Raw genomic sequence first — 27,933 nt, 5'->3', positions numbered from 1 at the left:
GACGTCGTGCAGTGCCATGACATGAAGCAGCCGAGAACTGTTTTTCAGCAGTTTGCGCTGTCCTGAAACACACATAGATGGCTTTGAACGGCTGAAGTTACAGCAAACACTAAGAACAACTTTAATTAACGCACATTTGAGTGAGTTTATATGATTTAACCCTGTCATTTTGTTCATTCAACACAAACCTGGAGCATGTTGCTGTTGTTATTGTGTTGTGTTAACAGCTCATCTGTCTGTACTGTTTGTGTTGTCACAGCATGTCAGACCCTAAAAGAGCTGGCGCTGATGCTGGATCAGTGGTTTCGGACCCTCAGCACTCCCAGAAGCTTCTGAGGGTCCTTCAGTCTTTCAGACAGGACGACTGTTTTCAAGATGCAGTGCTGGTTTTAGATGGTGAACAGATTCCTGTGCAGAAAAACATTCTGGCTGCTGCAAGTCCGTACATCAGGTATGGGAAAATGCCTGAAACTTGAATAGATTTACATGAGGTGAAATCCGATGAGTAGCTGCTGCTAACGTTATGTTTGCTCAGACATGTTGCAGACCCTTGAGCAATGTGTCATATGGGTGTGCCAAACAGCTCCACCTTGCCTGTTGCTTGGGTCACTTAAAGGAATAGTTCTCTCAAAAAAGACAAAGAGAAAAGTCATTTACACACCCTCATGTTAACCAGCAGCACATACTGTAACGGGCATACAGCACACAAAAGAAACTATTTTAATGACTGGTGATGGATGAATACTGAAAGAACTCAAAAAGGGCACAAAATCCACATAAAAGTGTTACAAAAAATAGAGGTAAAGTTGGTTTTATATTCGGATATTCAGAAATTCTTCTTAATAATATAATTTCAGAAAAGTATTCTTTGCAAATATGGAAATCATATTAGGAGCCAATAACCATCAAAGTACAACATTGTTCACAGTGAATTAGATAGTGTTCATGTTGTTTAGAAGTCATACTTGCATCAATCAACTTCCAACTTAACCTCAATTTACCAAAATGGTTCCTATTATGCAATTTTCACAAGTTCTTAATGCTCTGCTATTAAATTTTAAACTAAATCCAAAAGAAAATATGAAAAAAGATGTTATTGCTTAATAAGATAAAATAGTATCTTTAAAAAAAATAATAATTATATTTTAAATAATTATATTATATAATTATATATATATAAAATAATTATATTATAAAATTATATATTCAAGGCACAATTATTATAAAACCAAGGCATTTCTCATTTGCAGAAAAGCAATTTTATTACTAAATAAGTTGAAATGGTATCATTTATTTTTAAAAAGCTATTTTATATATCAGACGCAAAATTATTATACTCAAAATGATCATACGCATAACAGAAAATAGCTAAGTAACTAAAATAATTAGCTAAGTAAATATATTATTTGGTGCATTGACAATGAATGATTACTGAAAGACTTCAAAAAGGCCACAAAACTCACATTAAACAAATTACAAAAATGATTCATACTACTCAATTTTCACAAGTTCTTAATGCTCTGCTATTTAATTTTAAACTGAATTATTAAGAAAAGTGATTTTATATTGTAATATTAATAAAAAAAAAGCAATGTTATATGTTCAAGGCACAATTATTATAAATCCAAGTACTAAAATGTTTAGCTAGGCAAATAGTAACACCATTAAAACACAGTTGTCTTAAATTTTTAAGTTAAGTCAAATTAACCTTATGAGGGATTTGAACTTAAATTAAACTGACTTAAAATGGCTTTTATCTTAATCTAAAAGATTAAGTTAGAAATGTGATTTATGTGGTTTAATAACATAATTAACGTGAAAACATCCATTATCACAACTTACGGATCATTTAATTTTTAGTGTATATAAACAAAAAGAAAAAAAGACTTTATAGATTTTATAGATATAAGAAAATTGCTAAAACCTGGACTAAAATTAAAATGAAAGCCGAACAAATAAATAGAAAAACTTAAAATCGTATAAAAATATCTCTGTGAAAAATTTCAAAAAATTCAAAATTTCTGAGTTACCACTACTAAACAAAATTAAGTTACCACTACTCTCACATGTCTTTTAAACTTGTCGCTGTTGAAATTTATTAATTATGTAGTAAGACATATCTATTATCATAATCCAAATGTACTTCTCTTGCATGGATCACAGCAATGAAAGGACGCTGCGGTAATTGGTACACTGTATCAATGTCCCTTTGCCCTCATTGGTTGTAATTCATGTAGAGAAATAGTCCAGCATTTCTGGTGAGTTATTGATTCTGTTACAAAAGTAGTTTTTGTTACTGTTGTGCACAAAAGAATATAAGAAAATAAAAACAGTCCACAATACGCTACTGAACAAAATAGTTAAATAGAATTATTAATATGAGTGAGTGGGCAGGATGCGTTACATAAAATTTTGTAGAAACTACCCTTACTCATTTTAGACAAAAGTTTTAAATAAAAATATTCATACGTGTTTGGCATTATTTTGGTGACTTTTTTTTCTGACCATGTATATGCCTTTTTGTTTTTAAATAAGTTTAACCGAAAAATAAAACATATACAACTCTCTCTTTTAAATTAATATGTTCTATAGGATGATATACAATATTATATTTTTAGATATACATCAGATTAGGCCAAATCTGGAGCTAATCTAACAAAATAACTTAAGATAACAGTCCAAAAAAATTTGTAGCCCAAGTTTATATTCAATTAATTTTTTTTTACAATATTTTGCATGAAATAAAATGTATTATATTTCTGTTTCTAAAGTTGTTTGGTGACTAAAATATTATTTTAATAAATCTGTTTTGTTCAAATCCACCAAAATGTGACCTATATTTACTGATAACTGGATGAAAATGTTAATTTTCAAAATGGGATGCACTCATTTGTGCAGAGCACTGTACATACATGCTGCTTACATAACGCTGCACAGTTTGTGCTGAATAGAGTATCAAGAAACTTCAGCAATTAATACATTAACAAGAAACTGAAAAATCACAAATGTCAAAACTTATCTAGTGCCCCACAATCCACTCAGACCCCAAAGGGTTAACATGCAAAACCTGACCGGAAAACAGGTTTTTCCTCTCAAATAATTTTAAAACCTTTACAAATGTAGTAGAGCCTTTTATTTATCAGATCTCTACGATTTGAAGTAAGCCATTGTATTAGATCCACAGTGAATGCAAACTCATGTTACTTTGTGTTACTGTGTTTCCAGGACCAAATTAAATTACAACCCACCAAAGGAGGATGGATCTGTATACAAAATCGAGTTGCAGGGGATTTCAGTGACCACCATGAGGCAGATATTAGACTATATTTTCAGTGGGGAGGTAATTTATTTTACTATATATACATTGTATGCTTCTTTTCTTTAGCCATTGAAACTCTGAACATTTAAAATGATCATTTTAAGCCTGTTAATATCATTTAAATATATATATTTTTTAATGAGGAGGGGTGATCAATTGAGGAATCAATTTTGACATTTAAGAGATCATTGTACTAAAGACTGTTTCAATGTGCCAATGTCACTGCCGTTGTACATTTCTTGCTTGTTGTCAAACTATTTCATAACCAAAACAAGAGGCAATTTAATCATATTTTAATGTTAAAACAGCTGCCGTAACATTATTTATCACTATATGTCACTCTTTTTGGATTATCTAAAGCTATAGCAATTTAAAAATGTAAAACAGGAAATAGGTTAAAACCATTATTATTGTTTACATTCCTCAAAATGGTCTATAAATCATCTTGTACTTTTTTTAAACTAAAATTTTTATCTGAATTTTAAAATCAAAAACTTTTTTTATTAGTCAAAATCCAGCTTATATTGACGCCAGCATGCTCCCCTAGACAGGTTGGAAGGGAGCAAGAAAAAAATATTAATGCAAAGACAGTATAAACACACACAAAAACACACACACACACACACGCTCACCAATGCCCTTCCGATCTGAACAAAAAGTAAAGGAGCTTTATTTTAAATTAAATTATAGTCCCCTGCTTATTTCTTCACTTATTATTTTACGGTGCGTTTCTTTATAAACGAGGCACAATTAAACAAGGGGTTTTCATAAAGATTGAAATTAAAATACTAAATCTGATAGTAATGTCATGTCACACATGAAGTGAAATAAATTGTTTCATTATGTAGTCAATACTGGAATGTATGTAATTACAGAAAATTAGGCTAAAATCTGGGACTTCGAGAACAACATGTACACTTAATACACAAATACACTTCATTCAACATCTACACATAGACATCACCTATGTACCATATATCTGCAGGTTAACTACATTTCAATATAATAACTTTAACTAATAAAGTTATTAGTAATTAGTAGGGACAGACAGAATCTGCGGACCATTTTCCCTATTTCTGCACAGAATTTTGTAGAAAATCTGCAGATTTATGCAGAATGATTTTTGGGAGTATCGTTACTAAAAACGTATAAAATAATGAATAATAATTTCTTCAAATAACTTTTATTTAATGTTTACAATGCAAATCCAATTAGATCCACATATTTGTTAAACAAAGCAAGTCTATCGTATAATATATCTACTAAAAGACAGAAAATATTACTTTACAAACTGTATTATAAGTCATTCATATGAACATTTTCATCAATAATATTACTGAAATTAATAAAAAAACTGAATAAATATCAATTGACACACATTTACACAAGTAAATAAATAGACTCCGTGTGGTCCTAGAAATTAGTTAAAAGTTATTAGTAACTAATACATTTATAATTAATAATTAATTAACTAAATTAGTTATAATAATTAATATAATTAAAAATAACCTTTTCTGATTTTAATTGTAATGCAATAACGTGCATCTTTTGTAAAACTGCTTTGAAATAAAACATTATTGTAAAAAGCGCCATACAAATAAAATTAAATTGAATAAAAAGATAATAAATTCTTCTTAATAAAATTTGTATATTAATTTGTATTAAAATTTTCATAACTTTATAAGTGGACCTTAGAAGACAAAGTAAAAATTTTCTTAAATAAATTGTGAGTGCTGGGTTTTCAAAATTCATTATCCAGTACAATTAAAAAGACAGTTCATCCAAAAAAAATCTCCATCTTCTGTTTCTTTACTGTAGATCACTCTGAGTGAAGACACCATTCAGGACGTTGTCCAGGCCGCTGATCTTCTGCTTCTCACTGATCTCAAGTCTCTGTGCTGTCAGTTCCTGGAGAGCTGCATCACTGCTGAAAACTGCATCGGTATTCGGGTCTTTTCTTTGCATTACTGCCTGCACCATGTTTATCATGTGGCCACAGAGTTCCTGCAGACGCATTTCCGTGACGTGGCCAATACAGAGGAGTTCTTGGAGCAACCGCCTGATCGCTTGTGCGAGCTTCTGTCCATGGAAAAGCTCAACGTAGGGAACGAAAGACATGTCCTGGAGGCTGTGGTCCGCTGGATCGGCCATGACACTGAAGCTAGGCGAGTGAGTGCAACAGGTGTTTTAGATTGGATCCTTATGCACTAGCGGAGGCAAACCTGAAGCATAAATCATTATTTATATAGCTTTTCTAAATATTCATTCATTTTCCTTTGGCTTAGTCTTTAATTTATCAGAGATCGCCACAGCGGATGCCCTTCCTGCCGCAACCCAGTACTGGGAAACACCCATGCACTAATTCACACACTACGGTCAATTTAGTTTATTCAATGCACCTATAGAGCATGTCTTTGGACTGTGGGGTTAACATTAATATATAATGTTAAATTTATGTATTCATTTGTTTGTGGTTTTTAATTGGATATTTATTAATGAAATGTTTTTGCCATGAAAATAGTCGTTATTTCTGACTTGGCATTAAATTAAAATGTATGATGATCTATGAAGTCACAGTCAATGAGAGAAATGTGTTCCTTTTCCTTTTCTTCGATGCTTTCAAAATAATGAAATTATAGTCTCGATGGACAGGGATTTTACTTAGGACAAGTGGCACAAAAGTAGCAAACACATTGCTTTTAATCTTTCAAAAATCTATATGTACGCCATGTACAGCTCTGGGGTCAGGAAGTGCTCAGCTAACATTATCCTAAAATATTATTTTTTAATGTGTTTTTAAAAGATAAATGTAGGTGGAGGTTATACACTGCGTTGTTAATTGCAGAAGTCCTTTATAAAAAAAAACAAGTTCTTAAAGAGATCAAGCCTTAAGAGATTAATTCAAAAGTATCTCAAAAGTAAAGTAACACATTACTTAATATAAAAAGTAACTAAATAACATAACTAGTTACTTTTTGGGGTAGTAACTCTATATTATAATGCATTACTTTAACTTTTATTAAGTAACTTTCCCTAACACTGTATACAGTTGAACTCAGAATTATTAGCCCCCTTTTTCTTTTTTAAATATTTCCCAAATGATGTTTAACAGAGCAAGGAATTTTTCACAGTATGTCTGATCATATTTTTTTTTCTAGAGAAATCTTATTTGTTTTATTTCTGCTAGAATAAAAGCAGTTTTTAATTTTTTAAAACCCATTTTAAGGTAAAAATTATTAGCCCCTTTTAAGCTATATATTTTTTGATAGTCTACAGAACAAACCATCATTGTACAATAACTTGCCTAATTACCCTAACCTGCCTTGTTAACCTAATTAACCTAGTTAAGCCTTTAAATGTCACTTTAAGCTGTATAGAAGTGTCTTGAAAAATATCTAGCAAAATATTATTTATTGTCATCATGACAAAGATAAAATAAATCAGTTATTAGAAATGAGTTATTAAAACTTTTATGTTTAGAAAAGTGTTGAAAGAATCTCTCCGTTAAACAGAAATTGGGGAAAAAAAATAAATGGGGGATAATAATTCAGGGGGGCTTATAATTCTGACTTCAACTGTATATATAAAAACAGAGAGGGGTTGTTCAGAAAAGTCTTTTAGTCTGATATATTTTTAATATATAACTTTTTTTATTTTAGCGTTTTTACATGGAAACTTTGATGCACTGTTAAAAGACTTTTGACACCTCAAAATATCTCAAAAGTACAGCAATTCTTTGAAATACTTGTTTTATAGCATTTATAAATGTCTTAACTGTCACAGATGTCAAATTGAATGCATCTTTAGAGAAAAAAAATATATAAATTTATTTTTATTTTTAAGTCTAACCACAAACTTTTCAATGTTTATATTAATTTTATTTAAGCTAATATTTACATTTGTCCTGTTAAAATAGAATATAGATAGATAAATAGTTAGAATTGCTTTAAATGTTTCCAGGTCCATATGAAAGAGGTGATGTCTGCTGTGTGGGTTCAAGGCTTGGACCAGAGTTACCTCCAGGAGCAGATGCTGGGAGACTCGCTAATGCGAGAGGTGATTGGGAATTGTTGTATGGAGTCTCTAGGAGGAGCAGCACAGCAGGGAGAGGCTTTGCTTGCCGCATTTAAACCTCGCGGCTACTCTGAGTGCATCGTCACAGTCGGCGGTGAGGAGAGGACGTGAGTATTGATGAAATTTATAATGGTGAAATTAATGATGTAATACGTGATATAATAATATCCGGATAATTTTTCTGACTTTTTTTTAAACATAAAACATGAGCTATAATGAAAAGTGTCCAAAGTTTTATCTGTACAGTTTTATTTAATGATGAAAACATCAAAGAATCAAGCAAGTATGCAGTGAATGTAGAATACTTTTTGTTTTGTTTTTTTGTTTTCTTGGTTCTCTGTGCTTCATCTCTGGACTTTTAATGCTCCACTTACACACTTCATATTATAAAACTATTGCAGTGCAGTGCAGTGCAGTTTGCAAGCCTGGAACAGAGATCAACCAAAAAAATAAATAAATAAAATAAAATTGGCACATTTAGAGCAGAAAACATTTTATTTCATCAGTGCATCTCTAGTGCATCAGTGAATCTTTTGTTTTCATTGCAGCTCTCGGAAGCCTACGGCAGTGGCGCGCTGCATGTGTCCGCTTTACGATCGCAACAGGCAGCTGTGGATTGACCTGATGCCAATGAAGGAGAGGCGGGTTGGCCATGGGGTTGTGTCTGCAGGTTTGTACTTGCTCAGTGTTTTAATACTACATATGTTAGGGAATATTGTTGCCATTTCACTTTCATTGACCTAGGTAGTTCTGTTAATTATAAATATTAATATAATTCTAATTAATTATTCATAATTTTCACCTTTAGAAGCAAAATATTCTTTGTTACAAAGTTTGAAGTCATTTATAACTTCATTTCTAATTCTGTCTGCCCAATCAGAGGGATATGTGTTTGCAATTGGAGGAATGGATGAGAATAAAACCGTCTTGAGCTCTGGAGAGAAATTTGATCCGGAGACCAACACCTGGACCCAGATCCCATCAATGATGCAGGTATTCCTTATAGTGATGTACTACTGCATACAATGACAGTTAGTGGGTTGTATAAACCACTAGTAAAGTATTCAGCCTTATTATTGACACCCTGTGCTATTACTATTAAAATTAGTCAATATTCATTTGATTGTTAAAAACTGATGACATTCTGTGTCATTCAGACAATTTAGGGGTATTTGCACTATTATTTAAAGGAACACTACCATTTTAGGCTCATACTACTACTGCCCTAGGGTTAAACAGTTGAGTGTTACCCTTTTTTAATCCATTCAGCCAATTTCTGGGTCTGGCAAGAACACTTTTAGCTTAGCTTAACTCGATCATTAAATCAGATTAGACCATTAGCATCTCAGAAAATGAAGAGTTTCTATTTTCTAGGTCGATATAGCTAGGAACTATACACCCGTTCTAGCGTAATATTAATTAAAGAACTTTGCTGTTGTTCCATATCTGCACAAAGCAGAATGATATACACGTCACCGTTACCTCACTGGGGACTATTTTCATGCACTGTGTAATGTCATTGCACCTGCTGCAGCCATGGCACTGCAGCAAAATTCAGCAAAAAAAAAAAAAAGTTCCTAGCCATATCGACCTAGAAAATAGCAACTTTTCATTTTCCGTCGGTCTTAGGCACAATACAACTTTAGAAGAGTTTAAACTGTTCAGCATTAAGGGACTAAAGCCCATGAGCCCATTTCCAAAAAAGTGGAGTGGTCCAGAAAAGCAATGATATCATTTATTTTTGACTGCTAAATGGCTAACATTGCTGCTGGGATAGCATGCAATGAAAAAAAGCACGATGCACTTCTCATTACGAACCACCAGGTGTCAGTGTTATATAGTATTTTCTTGTGTCTGCTCAGGCCAGACAGCACTTTGGCATAGCGGAGCTGGATGGGATGATCTATGTGTTGGGTGGAGAAAATGAGGACACTGAAGTTCTCCTCACAATGGAGGTATTTGACCCGCATTGCAATGTCTGGAGAACCCTGCCAAAAATGACCACAGTACGCAAGGTGAGATGTAGATTTAGTTTGTATAAATCCACACACTTTCTCTCTCATGTTTAAAATAATAAATATCAAGCTTCTCTTAATGCTGTGAATGTATTACACAGTTTGGTAGCTGTGCCACCATGAAGAAGAGACTGTATGTGATGGGCGGAGGATCATATGGGAAGATCTACGATTCTGTGGAGTGCTACGACCCCAAAACCCAACAATGGACAACAGTCTGCCCTCTTAAGGAGAGGAGGTAATGTGTGTAATTGATGTTCATTTATATTGCAGCACGGGTCCATTCAAAGCAGTTTATTACAAAACTCACAGCTTGACAATATAGTATGCCAATAATTCTGTTCACAATAGAGTGGAGGAGCTATGACGTCCCCTTGTAGGCTAATCGGCTGCTAGCATAAAACTGGTTCCCTCAATAAAAACCCTAAAGTATTTTCCCATAGGCTTTTTGAAGATTGCAAATAATAAGCTCTGTGTTCAAACACTGTTCATTACACTTACACATTTTGTCCAACTGGATAATCCTCACACGAAAATACTACTTTGAGCACTTTTGGATCTTAAATGCAAACGCAAGAATTAAAAAGCTAACATTAGGCTACAAACGGACTACAGTGCTTTTAGGACACTCGCCTGTGACATTAGCACCACCCTGCTACAGACAACTTTTCAAGCTTATTTTTAGAAACATGGTCCATGACAACGATTTACTATCTCTGTTTATTATATTATAATCCACCCTATATATTATAAACAAATAAATACACATAGACCTACGTGCCTTTTGGATAGTTTTTATTTGGGAAATACATTTTATTTTGCTTTACGTTTGTTGTAAAAATTTTAAAACTGTATATATAAGTATGCCTACATACTAATATTATAAGACTAAATAAATGTATTGCTCGCGTGCATACAGCCCGCTTACCTTAGTAATAGACGACAGATATGAGGCGTGAGGGACAAGTCTATATGCCTGCAAGTCCCATCAAGGGACACAAAACAACATTCAATATTCTTTTTTTGTCACAAAGTACAGCGAAAAGCAGCTTAAACAGTCACATATGCTATTAATTTTAAGGAGGAGTGTAAATACTGCAGTTATGACAGAGTTAAATATGTTCAGATGAAGAAAAAAAATGACAAAATCTATTGATTACGTTAAAATGACAGTTAACATTTTATGTATTTTTTACACATTTATTCACACGTTTGCATTACTGAGAGAAGGAAAGAGACGGGCTGCTTTGGTAAGCAGCTTGGTAAGTCTTGACAGTCTTTACAAGTGAAGTCATTATCTACACACAATATGAATTCCTAATTAGAAAAATACTACTCAGGAAAATACTTAAATCACAGACAAATCCTAATGGCCAACGCAAGCAAGCTGCGTTCCAGACCAGTTCGATGACGTATAATGTCTCTGACACCACCTGTAGTCCCATTTAGCAACTTTATAGCAACCGTCTTTTTAAAGAAGCGCAACCGATTTAAATAATCAAGAGTGGGATGTAACTGATGTGTTATGTCGTAGAATAAAACGTGAAATTATCCTGAGTTTATGTTAGCCACGAGCCTTATTTAAACGATTTAACCGAAATCCCATTTAAAATACCCATTGACTTTGAGACGAGGGAACCGGAACTGCTAAAATGCTAACTCGCTTCTGGGTTTTTGCATACAAATTGACGTTATAGTTCGTTATAGTATATAGATGTTATAGTTAGAGTAATTTGATTTGATCTTTTTAGGATATCCATGTCAGATCGATACTTTTTAATTGGTACCAGTACCAGAACTGATACTTAAAAGAATAATTATTAGATGTAATTATTTACTCACCCTCAAGTAGTTTAAAACTTTTTTGAGTTTATTTCTTCTGTTGAATTCAAAATAAGATTTTTCTCTGAAAACCTGTAACCACTGACCTGCGTAGTAGAAAAAAAAAGAATTCTATGGATGTCAATGGTTACAGGTTTTCAGCTACATAAGCAAAATAGCTTCTTTTGTGTTCGACAGAACAAGGATGAGTAAATAACAGAAATTTCAGTTGGCTGTTCATTTTGCTATGGCAACCCCTGATAAATAAGGGGCAAAGCTGATAGAGTAAATGACAAAATTGTAATTTTTTGTGTGAACTGTCCCTTTAAAAGAAGAGCCACAAAACTTTGTTGGATGACATTTAAAGAATGGCTTAATTATTTTATCAACAATATAGAAAAACAATTGTGTGTGTCACTAAACCGTGGTTCACCTTTGGTGGTTTCCCAAATTTTTTTTTTGCAATTTGACATGCTTTCTTACAGCGCATTGTGTTCTGCGTCATGATTGGCCATTTTCAATCAATCTCCTCCGTGACATGTCTCCTGTACAGTACAGAATATGTCCAGCTTGCCAAATTGACATAAATCTTTAATCACTAGCAGTGTGACTCTGAAGTGCTGGACTGTATGTTGGCAAGTTTTCTCCCCAACAAACCCCATAATGTCGATGAAACATTCTGCACCATCCAATGGCACCTGCGGTAGCACCCAAAAGGCAGCAAAAGATGCTAACTGTCCCACAAAAAGATGACTTCTGAACATGCTAAAGGAAAGTAGAAGTTATGTGAGTGTTTAAACGAGAGAAAAGTGCGAAAATGTTAAAGTCTATCTGAGAAAATTGTATAGTGAGGGGTTTTACAGCCTTAAAAGTTCTATAATAATTGTAAAAAATAAAGTGGACTACTTTGTGGCTTTTGCATATTGCGGGCTATTTTTAGAACGTAACCCACAATTAACGAGGAACCACTGTGTGTGTGTATATGTATGTATATGTATGTATATATATATATATATATATATATATATGTATGTATATATATGTATGTATATATATATATATATATATATATGTATATATATGTATGTATATATATATATATATGTGTATATATATGTGTATATATATATATATATATATATATATATATATATATATATATATATATATATATATATATATATATATATATATATATATATATATATATATATATATATATATATATATATATATATATATATATATATATATATATATGGTTCCAAACCTTTATGCCTTTTTTTATGTTGAACAAAAAAGAAGATATTTAAAGAATGTTGGAAACTGGTAATTATTGACATTCATAAGAAAATCAAATACTATGGATGTCAATAGTTGCAGGTTTCCAGCATTTTTCAAAATATCTTCTTTTGAGTTCTTTTGAACAAAACAAAAATTCAAACAGGTTCATGACAAGTGGAGTATTTGTAAATTATGACATTTTTACAGAGAAAAACTCCTGAACTGACATTTAGATATGGTTATGGGGGGTTAGTTTCTGATATGCACTGTGAGTGGTAGACCAATCTAAACAGACATGTCCATTTTACCAATCAGAGCAGAGTATGAGGGCTTTAAAAAGTCTGATCATTTAGGGAAAATAAATAAATAAATATAGATATATATAACAACCTGTTACCAACCACATAGTTTGTTAGCATAAAGGAGTCTGTATTTTTATATAACACTGCGAAACTGTGTCAGACCACCCAAGCAATTTGTTACGAAAGCTATTTTAACTTTAAAGGACGGTGATGTAATTGTATTGCATTTAGGTAATCAGGTTTCTCTTGAATAGCTCTGAAAAATATTACATTTGTATTAGATAACAGGAAATGGCAGAAACGACCATTCAGCATAACTTGGGCCCCATCAATTCAAACCACAGATACTGGGCACTCAGAGCGGTATGTGCCTCGTAGATGTGAATTTAGAAAACGTTTTTTTCCCCATCCTGCATGTGACGCAAGCAAATGTCATTACTTAAACAAATTAGATTGTAAGTCAAAGGCAGCACATCTTCATAAGGATCCAACAGCAGCGAGAACTGAGACGCGCCCCATGATTTGATGTCTTACAGATGTGTCTTCAGAACAATAGCAGTCAAGGGACTTATCAGTCTAACCCATGGAACTGGAAACACTTGATCACCATCTGGAGGAACATAAATAGTCATTTTTCTTGGTGTTCTTGTCTTGTTTGGAGTATAATTCTGTCCGCAGCTCAGTTATGCAACCTAATGGGCTGCCTGGCTACCTTCTAAGGCAGCATCCTAACTGTTATGAAGCCTCATAAGTAACTGATTTGGGACACTCTGCATTGGCACTAACTCTCCATAGACTTGGCAAGCAGTTTCTTTTTTTAAATAAATACTTTTATTCAGCAGAGATGCATTAATTTGATCAAAATAGACTGTAAAGATATTTACAGCATTACAAAATTTTCTTTTTCAAGTACCAGTGGATCTTAAGGAAAAAACAATTAACCCCTGTGCACTGTTCAAATTTGCTACCCTTTATTTATGTTGGGATGAAAACATCCACTGAATTTAACTGCTGTAAAACTGCATCAGATTATTATTTATTTATTTTTTGCATAATTTTATTTATAAATCTTATGCTGCACAAAAACTAACAATCCATCAAAACCACTGTGTTACTAAACTTTCACATGTCCAAGACTGTGATAAAAGGTTAAAAAAAAATCCAGTCCACAACCACTTTTTATAGTTTTTCACCAAATCAGTGACATCATTTATGAATTTGGCAATTAAAGAGTTTAAATCCTGTAATTATCTAAACTACAAGGTGGGCCATTCATATAGATACACCTTAATAAAGTTATTGGGAATTTCACAAGAAAAACAATGGTGTGCTTGGTTTTAAACTTAACTTTATTCTTTCCTGAGTTAGTTACAAGCCGCCTCTCATATACTAATGTGCCACAAACAGGACGTTAATATCACCAACCATTCCCATTTAATTAATGTGTATCCATATCAATGTATTTAGTGGTTTTGATAAGGACTGAAGTTGATTAACTAATTTGATTGAAATAAATATTAATCTGATGCATTTTGACAGCAGTTTAATTTAGTGGATGTTTTCATAACATAACAAAGGGTAGTACATTTGCCAAGAGTGTATCCTTTTTTAAATATTTCAAAGCATTTTCCCAAAATATGTGTCAAAATAAGATTTGTCACCAAAAAATCATTCCGCTAGCTGAAACACAGAAAGTTAAGGCCAAATTAAGACTTAAAATCACACCAGAGTGGATTCCCCAACAGCATACAAGGGTTAATAATAAACGTTTCTTCAACGTCAGATCAATTTTTGAATGCCAATATGACATTAATGATCAGTGTTGAGGAAAGTTACCTTTAAATATGTTACAATATTGTTACAATTGTAATTGTTACTTTTTAAGGAAAGTAATGTGCTACGTTACTTTTCCATCACTTTTTTCATCCTGCTTGGGCTTGCTTGTTAATAATGCTCGTAATAATATAAAAAATAATAATAATATAATTTGAAAAAATGTAAGGCCTGTTTACACTAATAATAAAATACGAAGTCAATAAACCTCAAGCTAAAGGAAATGTAAATTCACGTTTGTACAGTTGAGCTCAAACAAACTTTTCTTCATTGCATGAAATATAGGACGCATAAAAAGAAAGTTTGCAAATGAACATTTAGAGTTTGCATTTCACGTTTTTCTTCATGTAAAACGATGGTTCCCAAAGTGGGAGTCGCAGGACAATGGCAGGCGGTTGCTTGGTGATTTCCAAAAATCAAATTAATTTTATTAAACTATTAGAATTACCTTATTTTAGGGCTGGGCGATTAATTGAAAAGTAATTGAAATCGGCATTCAGAACCTATAATCGATCAAATTTTTCCAGGACAATTTTTTCAATTAATTTCCCGACCACTTCTGGAATCATGTGACCCCGCGATGTTAAGGCTGATTTAAACTTCTGCATCGAATGCACAAGTGCATGGTCGCATTCACGTGCACTTCTCAAAAAAATTCAACTATACGTCGCAGGTTTGCACTACATTGAAGATGATTGGAAGCTGCACCAGAGATGCCTTGAGACGATATATATATATATATATACCAGTACAATAAAATTATTATTTACATTAAAATAGTGGTTTACAGAAGATACAAGAAATGCACTGTTTAAAATATTGTTTACAGGATATACAGGAGTTGTTTTGTTTAGAAGTGATACTGTTTATTTTCTACTTTTAATATGAAAAACATTGAAAATTATAAATTTTGCTTCCAAAAGTTAATTATTTTCACGTTTTTATGAGAAAAAAAGTGACTGTTTAGGGCAATGTGTGTTTTAATTTTAGTTGTTCAACGTTAATGTCCAATAAATCTTCATGTATAGTAGATTGTGTGCGTTTCCGTCAATTATTTTAAAATCAAGTATTGCACCCTTCATTTAGAAATCTCTCACTTGTAATATATGAGCATATTTACTGTACAAAACTTATCAGTGAACTATGAGAGTTACAAAATAATATAATAAAATAATCGGTCATTAATCGTAATCGAGTTTAAATGCTCAATTAATCGAGATTTTGATTTTAGGCCAAAATGCCAAGCTCTATCATATTTTATCCATAGCCCAAAGAAGATAAAAATACATGAAAAAACAACATGCAAATAAAACGCCTATAACCTTTCCTTTTTGCGACCCCTGCGGTGATTAAATTATACTAAAGACACAGCACATTGATTTTATGGTTCTAGGTTAAACTTGCTGACACCTTTACTGCACTCACGTAAATTAAACATAAATTCAGGCCACAACTGGACATGGAGGATGGTCTCCGAGTGGCGTTCTTCAAATATAAATGATGAATAGAGGTCTATTGGTATCTGTATGTACACCGATGTGTAAGGTTTATATATTTATAAACACCTCAGCGGATATTGGGGGTCATGAATCACTGGCATTGTAATTTTGGGGGTCACAGGCTGAAAAATTTTGGAACCCCTGATGTGAGGGATACTGAATGTGTTTTTGTGCTAGTGAGATGAGCAAGTACATGTTTACATTTAAGCTAGAACTACAGTATCATGTGTACACATCGTACACAGCACATCTGCACCTACGACTTTATTTGTACGACTTTATTTCTCTCAACGTGGGGACGGGAACAAATGTCAGTGAACAAATGGAAAATTAAAAAGTAACTGCTATTTCTTTTAAGGAAGTAACTTCGATATTTTCATAAAAATGAAAGTCTTACTTTACTGATTACTTGGAAAAAGTAATCTGATTACATGTACCGACTATTATTGTAAGTATATGTTGTAGTATATGCAATATGTTGCATATTTTAATTAGTATTACTCCCATTTACATATTTAGTTTTCACAGAATTTGAAATTTTTTTTTTTTTGATGTGATGTAGGTATTGTTGAAAACTCCGAAGCGAAGGCCAGTCAGGAGACACTGGTATCTTCAAGCAGAATTCTTTATTGAGAACTTACTGGTTGTGCTGCAGTCATCAAAATTCTGACTAATGCCACATTACACTGGGTTTTTTTTAATATACATTTTAGGGGGGCAGTGTACTTAGAGGTGGAAACATATCTAAACAACCCATGTAAACAGGAATCAGACTGGTAACGGAATTTCCCCAGCCCTGATCTCATCAGCGTAACAGTGTCATTCAAATACACAGCTTCTAATACAATCAGCCTTACAGTAGTGCAAAGGCCTACATACTAGCGTTTACATTTATCTCGGGAGCCTTCCTGATGGTCAGGAAGTGCATAAAGACAAAAGGGGTAATGTCCCAAACACCTGGGCAGCCTGACTTGATCTTTCCTAGAATGCCATCATCTTAACCTCAAAATGTAAAACACAATACAGACTAGCAAAGATTAATAGAGATATAAATCCTACGTGTGACTGATGCAAGCAAGCTCCAGCAACCCTATACCACGTGTTTTGGTCATTTCTGAAATTATCTAAATACTGGGGTTGCATTATTGATACCTTTTCCAAAATACTTGGTAAAACTATTTCTCTGACAGCCATATTTGGCATTACTACTCAAGATTATAACTTAAGCAGATCCCAGTCTGATGCTTATTGCTTTTTGTTCTCTCTTAGCAAGGAGGTTTATTCATTCATTTTCTTTTCGGCTTAGTCCCTTTATTAATCCGAGGTCACCACAACGGAATGTTTTACCCAGCGGATGCCCTTCCAGCCGCAACCCATTTCTGGGAAACACCCATACACACTCAATTCACACAATTTAACCTTCCCAATTGACCTGTACCGCATGTCTTTGGACTGTGGGGGAAACCGGAGCACCCGGAGGAAACCCACGCAAACGCAGGGAGAACATGCAAACTCCACATAGAAACGCCATTTCGAGGCTCAAACCAGCAACCTTCTTGCTGTGAGTCAACAGCACTACCTACTGCGCCACTGCGTCACCCAGCAAGGAGGTTAATTCTGTAAATGGAAAGACATTTAAAGACTGAATTAAAGATGTTATGTTTAACATGTAATTAGAAGAACTTCATATAAGAGATTCTTTTTTACTTGGCAACCTTATCTAACTTTTGTGGAGAACACTCCTCTGAAAGAATTGTGCTGAATGTACATTGGTGTTTTGTTTTTTTTTTTCTTTAATTTTTTATGTTTTGTTTTGTTCTTTCTTTCTTTCTTTTTCTACTATGTTTGAAAATGTAGAAATAAAAAGGAGGGAAAAATGTAAAACCGCGTACAAACATTTCTATAAACTATTGCGTCTGGAACTGGATTTTAAAATCTTAATAGTTTCTTGTGTACATGTTCGTTAGACTTTCGTTTGATTCTAAAACAGTTCATTAAGGAGAATTATAGGATGCCTCTGCTTCTGAAGTTACTAGTTATTTGCTAACAGACAATAATGTGATTTGCGCAACACTTGGCGCCCTTTGTAATTACTTATTTTTTTAATGATTTTTATATTATGCTTTAATATGCATGTATATTTTAGATTTCATATTTCTTTTTGCGTGGTTTTAGATTTATGGACTGTAGTCAATCTACATTTAAATGAGTGCTTTTGATTTTCTCAGCCAAAGTTCATCACATTTGACAATGACACAAAATTAATTTGTAACATTACACATAACACTCTATATAGCTAGTACAGGTTTTATGTCTAGGTTTCGTGACTCCATCCGCATTGAGGAAATCATAGAGCCATATAAATTCTTTGGTGAGAACATGCTAGGAATTAAAATGTATTAACATTCTGTTTTCCTTAGGTTTGGTGCCGTAGCGTGTGGCATTGGACAAGAGCTCTACGTGTTTGGTGGTGTGAGGAACAGAGACGCCGACAATCCAGAGTCCAGTCAGATGACCATCTGCAAATCTGAGTTCTTCCATGATGAGCTCAAAAGGTGAGCTCTTTACAATACCATTCATAAACAGCAATACTGGAATGATGTGTATATGCTCACGGCAGGGTTTCTTCCCCTCAGGTGGGTACTGTTAGATGACCAAAACCTCTGCATACACACCACATCATCTTTCGTGTATGGAGCCGTGCCCATTGGTGCCAGTATATATGTGGTCGGAGAACTTGACACTGGTAAGTTGATAATCGCACTTTATCACAGTGGTTATAGAAATGGTTAGGAATGTCCAGATCAGCCCTGATCACGCGGTTTCAGAATCGGACTACATAGTTGTATGTGTATGTATATGTGTGTGTATATATATGTATATATATATATATATATATATATATATATATATATATATATATATATATATATATATATATATATATATATATATATATATATATATAGACAATAAATAATATTTTACTAGACGTTTTTCAAGACACTTCTATACAGCTTAAAGTGACATTTAAAGGCTTAACTAGGTAAATGAGATTAACTAGGCAGGTTAGGGTAATTAGGCAAGTTATTGTATAACGATGGTTTATTTTGTAGACTATTGAAAAAAAATATAGCTTAAAGGAGCTAATAATTTAGTCCTTAAAATGGTTTTTAGAAAATTAAAAGCTGCTTTTATTCTAGCAGAAATAAAGCAAATAAGACTTTTTTTTCCCGAAAGAAAAAATATTATTAGACATACTGTGAAAATTTCCTTTCTCTGTTAAACATAATTCGGGAAATATATTTATTCTAAGGGGGGCTAATGAGTTGAGGAGCTATTAGATTTTTTATATATTTACTGTTGCACTATGTCAACTCCAAAAGTTAAGAATTGGTGTAATTTATTACTTGATTGTTTAAGCCAGTGTTTCCCAACCCTGTTCCTGGAGGCACACCAACAGTACATATTTTGTATGCCTCCCTTATCTAACCCATTCGTGTCAGGTTGTGGAGTCTCTTCTAATGTTCTGATGAGTTGATTCAGGTGTGTTTGATAGGGAGAGGTTGAAAATGTGTACTGTTGGTGTGCCTTCAGGAACAGGGTTGGGAAACACTGGTTTAAGCTACCTCACAGAAGTGCTCTGTTTGTTAACAGAGTTGTTGAATGTTAAATAAAAAAATAAGGAACATCCTGGATCTGTTTCTTCAGTCTTTATTCTTTTTTAATGTATTATAGAAGTATCAGATCTGGTTTCAGTATCGGCAGATACTTAAAATCAAATGACTTGGACTCTGATTTGAGAGCAAAAAAAACCTGATCAGGACATCCCTAGAAATGATCGCAGCACCAAATATTTTGACCTTCTTTAAATTAAAAAAAGCTGACACAAAGCGTGTAACGTTTCGAGCGCACGGCTCTTCATCAGACAGTGTTCACCACAGTTAGTTTCTCCTTTTTGTACACTTCTGGATTACATGATCTCCTATTATCTCACAACAAGAAAAAACAAAAAAAAATACACATTTATAAATTATACAATTTAGATAGTATTAGTTGATTTGAAATTTGACATTTCAAACATTTCAAATTTCTCAAATGTGACCGATTAAAAACAGGTTGGCAAAAGCAAGATTAAAAAACTTGCTGGATTTGGACACCTCAATCATTTCAGAAGAGTAGGACTTTTTTATATACCTTGTTTCTTATTTCTTATTCTTATTTTATATCTCTAATAGAATTTTAATGTAAATAAGCGCAGCACGGGGAATTGTTGTGGGTTGGGAGGGTTACAAAAAAGTTTAAAACTAATTTGTTTCATGTCTGGTCTCTTTAATAAAAACAGTATGTGCATTATGATGGCTAATAAATAAATAATAAAAATAAAAATATATATATATATATATATATAATAAAGTTTTTTTTTAATTCATTATTAATATTATTATTAAGAGGTTTTGTAAATGAATATAAAAAAGAAAATATAAATATTAGTAAAAATATACTGTAATAATTGTGTCTCCATTCATATATTAAAACAAATTATTGTTTTGTATCAGTTATTATCAGAAGAATCAGAGCAATATTTATTTATTTTAAAATGTAGGCATTTAAATTCAGTCAAATTCATTCAATTTCCTTTTACATTTAAAACAACAAAAAATAAATAAATAAATAAATAAATGGCAACTTTTTTCCTCCATATCTAGGAATACTACAACATGAGGACTAAAATTACTGGTTAATCTTTCTGTAACAGTCTAAAACTAAAACAGATTTGCTCAAATAAACTCTTTTGCAATGCTGCCTACTTGTACAGTTTGAAAAACTTCAACGCAATGCAACAATGTGTTTTGCACCATGCACTGCATTCATATCATATTTCCATGTGTTTTGATTGTAGGCACCAGTTTCGACTATGTCCGTGAGTTTCGCAGGAGCACGGGCACCTGGCACCCCACCAGGCCCCTCATGCCCTCAGATCTGAGCAAGACGAGCTGTGCCGCCCTGCGCATCGCCAACTGTAAGCTGTTCCGCCTGCAGCTCCAGCAGGGACAGTTTCGCATTCGGGTTCCATCCACATAAACAACCACTGACTGTAACACTGCTGTCTGGAGGGGGACGCCAGGGATTGTGGGATTCCATTGGCTCCAACTGAGGTGTGGTTACAATGTGGGAAATCATCTTCTGTTTTTGTAAAGTGGCTTCCAGTCACAGGAAATTCTGTTACGTTAGAAGGGACCCGCTCGCTATTTTCATGCTTCATTTGAGTAGTATTAATTAGGTTGATGATGTGGCTAGTATCTTGATGCGAATACTTTTGATTTGAACATACAGTAGGTGAAAGAGGGCAAAAAATGACTGTTTTATACAATGGACGAGTCTTAAATGTAGGTTCAATATGATAGGGAACAATCAAGAATTAATCAGGGCTAGTGGTGTTTTAAGATCGAGCACAGTTAAGTTGCTAATATTATTACCAGTGTTAGTGTAGCTACTGAACAATCAAAGGGGAAATTATGTGTTAGATTATTTTAATGATTTATTATATTTTAGTATTGGGCCTTTCAGAGGGATTAATCGCTAATTAAAAAAGTTCCATTAAATATACACTAGCTGACAAAAGTCTTGTCATCGATCCCAGCTGTAAGAGCAACAAATAATAACTTGACTTCTTGATCATTTGGAAAAAGTGGCAGAAGATAGATTTTTCAGATAAATCATCTGTTGAACTGCATCCCAATCATCACAAATACTGCAGAAGACCTATCGGTACCTGCATGGACCCAAGATTCTCACAGAAATCAGTCAAGTTTGGTCAAGGAAAGATCATGGTTTGGGGTTACATTCAGTATGGAAGCGTGAGAGAGATCTGCAGAGTGGATGGCAAGATCAACAGCCTGAAGTATCAAGACATTTGCGCTGCCCATTACATTACAAACCACACGAGAGGGCAAATTCTTCAGCAGGATAGCACTCCTTCTCTTCTTCTCCTGCTTCAGCCTCTACATTGAAGTTTCTGAAAGCAAAGAAGGTCAAAGTGCTCCAGGACTGGCCAGCCCAGTCACCAGACATGAACATTATTGATAATGTCAAGGGTAAGATGAAGGAGGAGGCATTGAAAATGAATCCAAAGAATCTTGGAGAACTCTGGGAGTCCTGCAAGATCGCTTTCTTTGCCATTCCAGATTTTTTACTTTATTAGTAAGTTATTATAGTCATTGCAGAGATGTATAAATGCAGTCATCCATGCTCATGGGAGTCATACACAATATGAATAATTTTTTCACTGCACCATGACTTTATATTCTGTACTGTACATTATTTCTGTTAAGTGACAAGAGTTTTGTCAAAGCAAAGTCAGACCTTACTGTCCTAATTAAATAATTAAAAATCAAGCCATGATCATATTTTATATTGGGAAAGTAAGCGTAATTTAGAGGCCTTTGCCTTTCATATGAGCCACTTCTGATACCAAATGTTCAACTAGAAGTCAAGTTATTATTTGTTGTTCCTAAAACTTAAGACAAGACTTTTGTCAGGTAGTATATATATAATTTTTTACACATAAAATAAAACATAATATAGTCATGGAATTGTACATGTTTGCCTGATGCCTTTTTATATCCATTCTTATTAACGTTTCCATTATAAATTGTAATCTTAATTAACTTTATCATTTAAGCAAATCCTGCCTTACAACGTGCAAGTATCATTACTTTGTTTAAAAAGTCCCATATGTTTCATTTATGCAAAGAAAAACTGCTGTTCAAAGTCCAGCTATAGGATTATTTGTAATGAACATGAGTATTTTATTCCAAAGAGTGTTTATATGGTGAACATGATACAATTAAGCACTTTTAATGTTAAGTTAGTTAAAGAAATGTTAAGCATTCTAAAAGTTAGCCTTTAGTTAAATAGGAAAAAAACAATCATTGAAGCTTCAAGGGCAAGAATGTGACAAGTTTACATTTTTAACTATTCTGTAGGTGTTATATTATCAAACTGAAAGCAGGCAGTGGTGGATATTTGCATATTGGATGTGTCTGCCTGTCTGAACTGATTAAATTTTGCTGTTGGTCTTGTATCCAGGGACTCAAAACACCACAGCATGTCAGAAATAGCTGCAAGTTGCTGGTCTCACCCTTACGCGGCGAGATGTATTTTGTGAATGACCTCTGAACTGGCTTTCCTGTCAGTGTGGACGGTTTTGGCATCTGGTGACCCCATTTGTTCTGTGCATGATTCAGCTGCTGCTGTCTGTTCTAATTGAAGCGATGAACATTGCATATTCACCACCGTGGAAATGCACACCAATAGCAGGAAGAAATACACTACCCGGTCAAAGGTTTGGGATCAGTTTATATTGTTTAAAAGACACCTATTCTGCTCACCAAGGTTGCATTTATTTGGCCAAAAATACAATCAAAATTTTGAAATATTATTAGAAATAAAATATATATTGCATGTCGTTTAAAATAGTATATTTTCCCATGATTTAAAGCTGGGTTTTCAGAACTCTTACTCGTTTTAGAATCACGTGATCCTTTAAAAAAAAACTTTCAGATTTGATGATCTGCTGCTCAGTAATGATGATTATTATTATTATTATTATTATTATTATTATTATTACCAGTGGTGAAAACTGTTGGGCTGCTTCTTTTTTTTGTGGAAACTGTAACAATACTACATAAAAGTATGATTAAAAATATAACAAATTTAAATTGTTCAATAAATTAAAATAGAATTATTTCATAAATGAAAATAAAGACATTTATAAAGTTACAAAAATTAAGAAATTAAATAATTACGCTTATTTTAGCTTTCTTTTTCATTAAAAACATCCTAAAAAGTAGGGCCACAAGATTATTGGAATTATCAAAATATTGCAAACATGCTTATTGCAATATACTGTACATATCACAATAAATTAGTGATTTAATACAGGAGAATCTTTGTGTGCCATTGATATCCTAAAAAGTAGGGCAGTACAAAATGATTGAAACATTGCAAATGTGCTTATCGCAATAAATTATTGCAATAGTTTGCGATAAATTTGCAATTTAATACAAGAGTATTTTTGTGTGTCATTGATATCCTAAAAAGTAGGCATGCCTAATATATCGGAATTATTCAAATATCGCAAATGTGCTCATCTCGATATACTTATTGCAATGATTTGAGATAAATTGCTGATTTAATACTAGCGTATCTTTATTCTAAAAAGTATGGCGAAACAATATGACGAAGTATTGTAAATGTGCCTATCACTATATACATATCATAATGGTTTCCGATAAATTTGTTATTTAATACAAGTGTATCTTTGTGTGTAATTGATATCCTAAAAATTATGGTTGAACAATGTATCAAAACATCGCAAATGTACTTATTGTGATATACATATTGCTATATTTAGCGATTACATTTCTAATTTAATATAAGAGTATCTTTGTGTGTCATTGATATCCTAAAAAGTAGGGAAGAACAATATATCGAAATATCGCGTATGTGCTTATCACAATTATCACAATACTCTCGTGTTAAGTCTCTAATTTATCGCAAATCCATTGGTATCCTAAAAATTTGGGCTGCGAAATGATCGAAATATCATACATGTTCATATCGTGGTGGTTTGCAATTTTTAATTCGCTAAAACCAGGCAGAGTGAACATGCTGTTTTTTATTTATTTATTTTTGTCCAAAGCTCTGTAACAATTTTAGTATAGATGCTGAAATATGACCAAACCATGTTAAGAAAGCATTAAACCTTAAGAATTAAGAAGAAGAATTAAGAGATATTTATTTTATTTATTTTTGTTTGTATACATAAAGTGCCTGATCTGTTTTATCTTCTATAAGATTGTAGTTATGCTTTCTTTTCCTTGAAATAATATGAAATGTATGTTGGTTATGACATTCTTTAAAATAATAATAATAATTCCTTACATTTATATAACGCTTTTCTGGACACCCAAAGTGCTTTACACATTTTTGGGAGGAATCTCCTCATCGAAAGACGGCTCTCGCTGAGCAGTATAGAGTCTCCTTCACTATAGTGGGGCGTTAGGACCCACAAAGACCACAGGTTGAGGGCCCCCTGCTGGTCTAACTAACACCACCTCTGGCAGAAACCTAGCTTTCCCATATGGTCTCCCATCCAGGTACTGACCGGGAGCAGCCCTGCTTGGCTTCAGTGGGCAACCATGTGAAAATTGCAGAGAGCTAGCTGCCGGCTAAAAATATCATATCGCATTCGCTATATTTAGCATCCTAAACCATATCGCATTTTTCTTCAAAATCGTACAGTCCTACTAAAAAGTCAAATAAATCACGATATACGCAAAACTATAAAGCAGAAGAAAAACTCAACATTGATAATTATAAGAATCACTATTAACGACTGAGTACCAATAATAATTGATCACAGTAGAACAGCAGATCGGCATAATCAACTACTGAAGAATCATGTGACACTGAAGACCGAAGTAAATTTAGTTTTGAATTACAGAAATAAATGACAAAGTATTTTAACAATATTTCACAATGTTTTACTGTAGTTTTATTATAATAAATCCAGCCACGGTGAGCAGGTTTCATTTTTAAAACATCCCAGATTATCCCAGATTTTTTGACACTACTAGTGTACATTAATGTATTAATATACACACTTGGCGACACTAACATTTCTCAAAATTGAATTGAATGTACACAAAACAAAATTTACAGGTCCACAATGTTTGCAGTGTCTGCACCAAAGCACTGGTCACTATTGAATAGGTTCACTTATCAGCAAACGTTTGTGTTGTTAAAAAAAATGCTGTTGTTATTGACATCTAATGTAAAATTGATATGAAGTGCTGTCCAACTATGCATGATGATATGTGATGTGTTTTTCTTGCCAAGACTTCACACACTATACGTGCTCATGAAAATGGTCAACACACTCGCTTGACTGTAAACATTGTCATGACTCCATTTGCACAAACACTAAAACACTTGGTGTCTGCCAGAACATTGAGATGAAATAAATGTAGCACATAATGTTTATGTTATGCAAGGTGATGTTCTGGTATAAAAGGGAGATTTTTTTTTTCTTCACTGTGGATTCTCATTCCATTTTTGTGATGTTTCTTTTTTGTTTCTGAGTTTGCCTCTGAGGTGCAGTAATGTTGAATTCTGCCTTGTAATAAAATCTCATTCAGAAAGAAATTAAAACTAGCTTATGTTGTTGTTTTTGATGAAAGCAAAACCAAAAATGTGACATTTCTTCTCTTTTTTTGAGGGGGGAAATCACATTGTTTAATAATATAAATCTAAAGATTTCACAACTGAATCATTTTAAAATAATCGACAAAATTAAAATTAAAAACAGTAAAATTAAAAGCATAAAGATTATAATATAATTTTACAAAAGAAATTTTTAAATTTAATTGTAAATCATTTACACTATATTACATGGCAAAATAATGATATAATAATTATTAGTGGATCATTAAAATTAATAAAAAATCTTAATTAATTTAAATAAAAAAAAATGTTTATAAAAAATTATAAATAATAAAAAAATCTTAATTTGTATTACAATGAAAATAACCAGTAATGTCCAGTCAACTTCAACAAAATTATATTTTAATTTATTTTTAATAAGAACATGATTATTACATTGTTACAACAATAATATTGATGATTTTTTACTACCCATAAACTTGAAGTTATTTTCTATAATTATTTGAATCTGAAAAAAATATTTCCAGTATGTTTGTACCATTGTTCATTTGTGTTAATTATTTATTTTTTACAATTATTTTATATTATGTGTCAATTATTTCAATCAAATATAGAATTATAATTTTGTGCTTATTTATTCATTTCACAATTATTTTTAGAATTTTCTTTAATAATAAATATAAAATTATAATTGTCTGTGCTGATTACTTATTTTTTTCAAATTTTCATAATAATAAGTATAAATATAAAATTATAATTGTGTGTGCTGATTATTTTTTTACAATTATTTTTAGAATTTTCTATAATAATAATAAACAATTATAATTGTGTGTGCTGATTTATTTGTTACAATTATATTTAGAATTTTCTTTAATAATAAATTTGTATTTGGGTGTGCAATTTATTCATTTACTTTTTAAAAAATGTTCATAATAATAAGTATGTAATTATAATTGTGTGAGTGCTGATTAATTTTTTACAATTATTTTTTTAATTTTCATAATAATAAGTATATAATTATAATTGTGTGAGTGCTAATTATTTATTTACAATTTTTTTTAGAATTTTCATAATAATAAGTATATTATTATATTTGTGTGAGTGCTAATTATTTATTTACAATTTTTTTATAATAATAAATATATAATTAATTGTGTGAGTGCTGATTAATTTTACAATTATTTTTAGATTTTCTTTTTTTTTTTCCTTTTTAAAATATGAGAACCCTATCACTTATTTTATTATTTTTTTAAATATTAAAGTATACAGTATATACATTTTTGTTGTTCTGCAATGATGCAATATCAAATGTAATACCTTACACACCAAAACTGTTTATGGATTAATACAATTATTCAAATTTGATGTTATTTTCATTTAAAATATAGAAGTTGAAATTTGGTGTATTGTATTACACTTAAAATAGTAGTAAAAAAAGTAACCATCTGGGTTTTGAAAGCTAATGTGCTAATTTGTCATTGCAATAATGTCAAAATAAATACAAATTATGTTAAAATAATGTATAAAGAATAAGTGTTTTATCATTTCAAAAAGTG

At 32.4% G+C, this 27,933-nt stretch overlaps 1 protein-coding gene across 1 annotated transcript; it reads left to right on the top strand.

The window, feature by feature from the left end:
- Window positions 1–26,365, top strand: gan (gigaxonin). The gene is made up of 12 exons (XM_056478146.1): window positions 1–140; window positions 260–451; window positions 3,226–3,340; window positions 5,138–5,488; window positions 7,280–7,500; window positions 7,942–8,063; window positions 8,274–8,386; window positions 9,256–9,408; window positions 9,510–9,646; window positions 18,568–18,702; window positions 18,784–18,893; window positions 21,051–26,365. The coding sequence occupies exons 2-12, from the start codon at window positions 261–263 to the stop codon at window positions 21,230–21,232; spliced, it is 1,830 nt and encodes a 609-aa protein (XP_056334121.1). The 5' UTR covers window positions 1–140; window position 260; the 3' UTR covers window positions 21,233–26,365.
- Window positions 26,366–27,933: the final 1,568 nt, after the last annotated feature.

Source organism: Danio aesculapii, chromosome 18, assembly GCF_903798145.1.
Source record: "Danio aesculapii chromosome 18, fDanAes4.1, whole genome shotgun sequence".
Classification (NCBI taxonomy): domain Eukaryota; kingdom Metazoa; phylum Chordata; class Actinopteri; order Cypriniformes; family Danionidae; genus Danio; species Danio aesculapii.
Note: the sequence above shows the minus strand (reverse complement) of the source record. Positions and strands in the feature narration are given on the sequence as shown.

Bases quoted from the DNA above. Each gene is read 5' to 3' on its own strand.
- gan (XM_056478146.1), top strand. From the start codon at position 261: ATGTCAGACCCTAAAAGAGCTGGCGCTGATGCTGGATCAGTGGTTTCG. The intron at 5,489-7,279 runs GTGAGTGCAACA...AAATGTTTCCAG, and splicing joins ATGACACTGAAGCTAGGCGA to GTCCATATGAAAGAGGTGAT. The intron at 8,387-9,255 runs GTATTCCTTATA...GTGTCTGCTCAG, and splicing joins AGATCCCATCAATGATGCAG to GCCAGACAGCACTTTGGCAT.